Source organism: Palaemon carinicauda, chromosome 22 (genome assembly GCF_036898095.1).
Source record: "Palaemon carinicauda isolate YSFRI2023 chromosome 22, ASM3689809v2, whole genome shotgun sequence".
Lineage (NCBI taxonomy): Eukaryota > Metazoa > Arthropoda > Malacostraca > Decapoda > Palaemonidae > Palaemon > Palaemon carinicauda.
This window is the reverse complement of record NC_090746.1, coordinates 117,069,528-117,071,785: the sequence shown is the minus strand read 5'-3', so window position 1 is coordinate 117,071,785 and position 2,258 is coordinate 117,069,528. Positions and strand designations below refer to the sequence as shown.

At 34.9% G+C, this 2,258-nt stretch overlaps 1 protein-coding gene across 1 annotated transcript in view; it reads left to right on the top strand.

The window, feature by feature from the left end:
* The first annotated feature begins 522 nt into the window (after window positions 1-522).
* Window positions 523-2,258, top strand: part of LOC137616038 (protein FAM200C-like) — a 7,151-nt gene continuing 5,415 nt past the window's right edge. The window contains exon 1 of the mRNA XM_068345715.1: window positions 523-638. Coding sequence (XP_068201816.1) covers window positions 523-638 — 116 coding nt within the window. The remainder of the gene's footprint in view (window positions 639-2,258) is intronic.

Sequence of the window (2,258 nt, the reverse complement as noted above, 5' to 3'; positions counted from 1 at the left end):
TCACTAGGTAACATTAAAGCTGTTAGACAGATTCCATCACATCGGCTTTATGTGTATATTGTTGATAATTATGGAAAGTTGGAAACGGATGTCTGTTGATGATTTAGTCATTATAGTAGACACAGATGAAATGCAAGAAAGGTTTTTAGCATTGAAAGACACTCTTGAAAGGAATGGATTGAAGGTGAACATTGAAAAGACAGGCTTGATGGTTAGTAGTAGAGAAGGGCATGAAGTAAACATTCTAGTAGAAGATGGTACAGGGCTCCAAACAGAACACCGAGTTTAACTACCTGGCAACAATAATAACAGAAGAATGAGGTACTGAGAAAGCAGTAAGCCAGAGAGGGAAAGAAGCATGATGAAAATGGAGAGATATAACTGGAATTAGTTTTAGACAAGAAAATGCCATTAAGACTCAAAAGGAAGATATACACGACACATAAAAACTCCGTATCATTATATGGGGTAGAAACATCTTCACCTAAGAAAAAAGAGGAGGGACTGTTGAAAGGAACCAAGATGAAGATGGTGAGAAGGATTGATGGAATATCACTACTGGAAAAGAAGGAGACTCAAGATATAAGGTGTGGAAAGTTCGTCTGGAATACTATGGCCATGCAAAAAGAAGGGAGCAGGTAAAACCAATCGAAAAAAAGCTAAGAAAATGCTAGTGATGGGGGGAGGGAGTGTGGGACGTCCTCGGATGTAATGAAAGGATGTGGTGAGGGATATGGGTGAGATAGAGCTGGGGGAAGAAGGTGCAAGGAAAGACTCAAACAGACAACCCTGCTATGCAGTGGGACTAATGAGGTTGACATAAGAAGAAATGAGGAGGAGCCTGAGGAATTTCTGAGATTGCATACAGACATAGATCAGTTTGGTCAAGTTTTCAGGAGCATGGAAACTTAATTTTTATTCCCAAAAACCTATCTTCTGTAGATGGTTTCCCATCTGCATATAAAATGTCATTCACCTAATTAGTGAAATAGTCTAAAAATGGCCTTTTGTGAATGACACGTATGATCTCTAAGCTATTATACTATAACTGTTTTTCAATTGAACAAGTCATTAATTGATTTTATTTCCTCTGAGAGATTTATACCTCTATCAGACAGTGACTTGGGGCGATGATGCAAAATAAAACATAGAGCAAAAATATGCAAAAATAATAAGTAACGAGGGTAAGAGTTTGAATAAGCATGGGAAATGAAAAAATATAATGCACTGTCTACTCAAACTTAAATACAAAGGTGAAAAAGCGTAACCTTGTGTCAACACATTCATTTGACTTTGTTCTCTTTTGGGTCGAGTAAATTAAAACAATAACATTCTCTTGCATTGTTCTCTTCCAGATTTTAAAGGTTTAAAGGTCGCTCATGAATGGGAGAGGCAAGGGACAGTGACATTGTCCTAGCAATCAGGACAATGCCCTAGAGACTGACCATAAATTAAATGATTAGCGCCCAAGCCTCCTCTCCACCCAAGCTAGGACCAGGGAGGGCCAGGCAGTGGCTGCTGAAGACTCAGCGGATAGACCTATAGGCTTCCCCCAAACCCCCCACCTTAGCTCCCAAGGATGTTAAGGTTGTAGACACTAATGGCACTAACGAGTCTGAGCGGGGCTCGAACCCCCGTCTGGCAAACACCAGACAGAGACGTTACCAATCCGGCCACAACAACCCTTAAAATGTAAATGAAAATAATAACACATTCTCTTGAATTTGTACTCTCACGATTAGCAAAAATGTAAACAATTTACATATCCTCTTGCATTTGTTCTGCTTTGGTTAAAAAGAAAAAAAATAAAACAATGACATCTCCTATTACATTTGTTATCTTTAGGGTAGAGAGAAAATGAAAATAATATAACCTAATGGCTCAGAGTAGACGAGTAACGGAGTATGAAACGTGCTAATAAAATAAAAAGTTAGGATTCACACTCTCAAAGGAAAAATATAATCGTTTAAGTATAAAAAACAACTTCATACACACATACGCACGTGTATATATATATATATATATATATATATATATATATATATATATATATATATATATATATATATATATATATATATATATATATATATATATATACCCACAAATGTACATCACACACAAATATATATAGACATATATATACACACATATATAAATATAAATACATATATATATATATATATATATATATATATATATATATATATATATATATATAAATAAATATATATATATATATATATATATATATATAC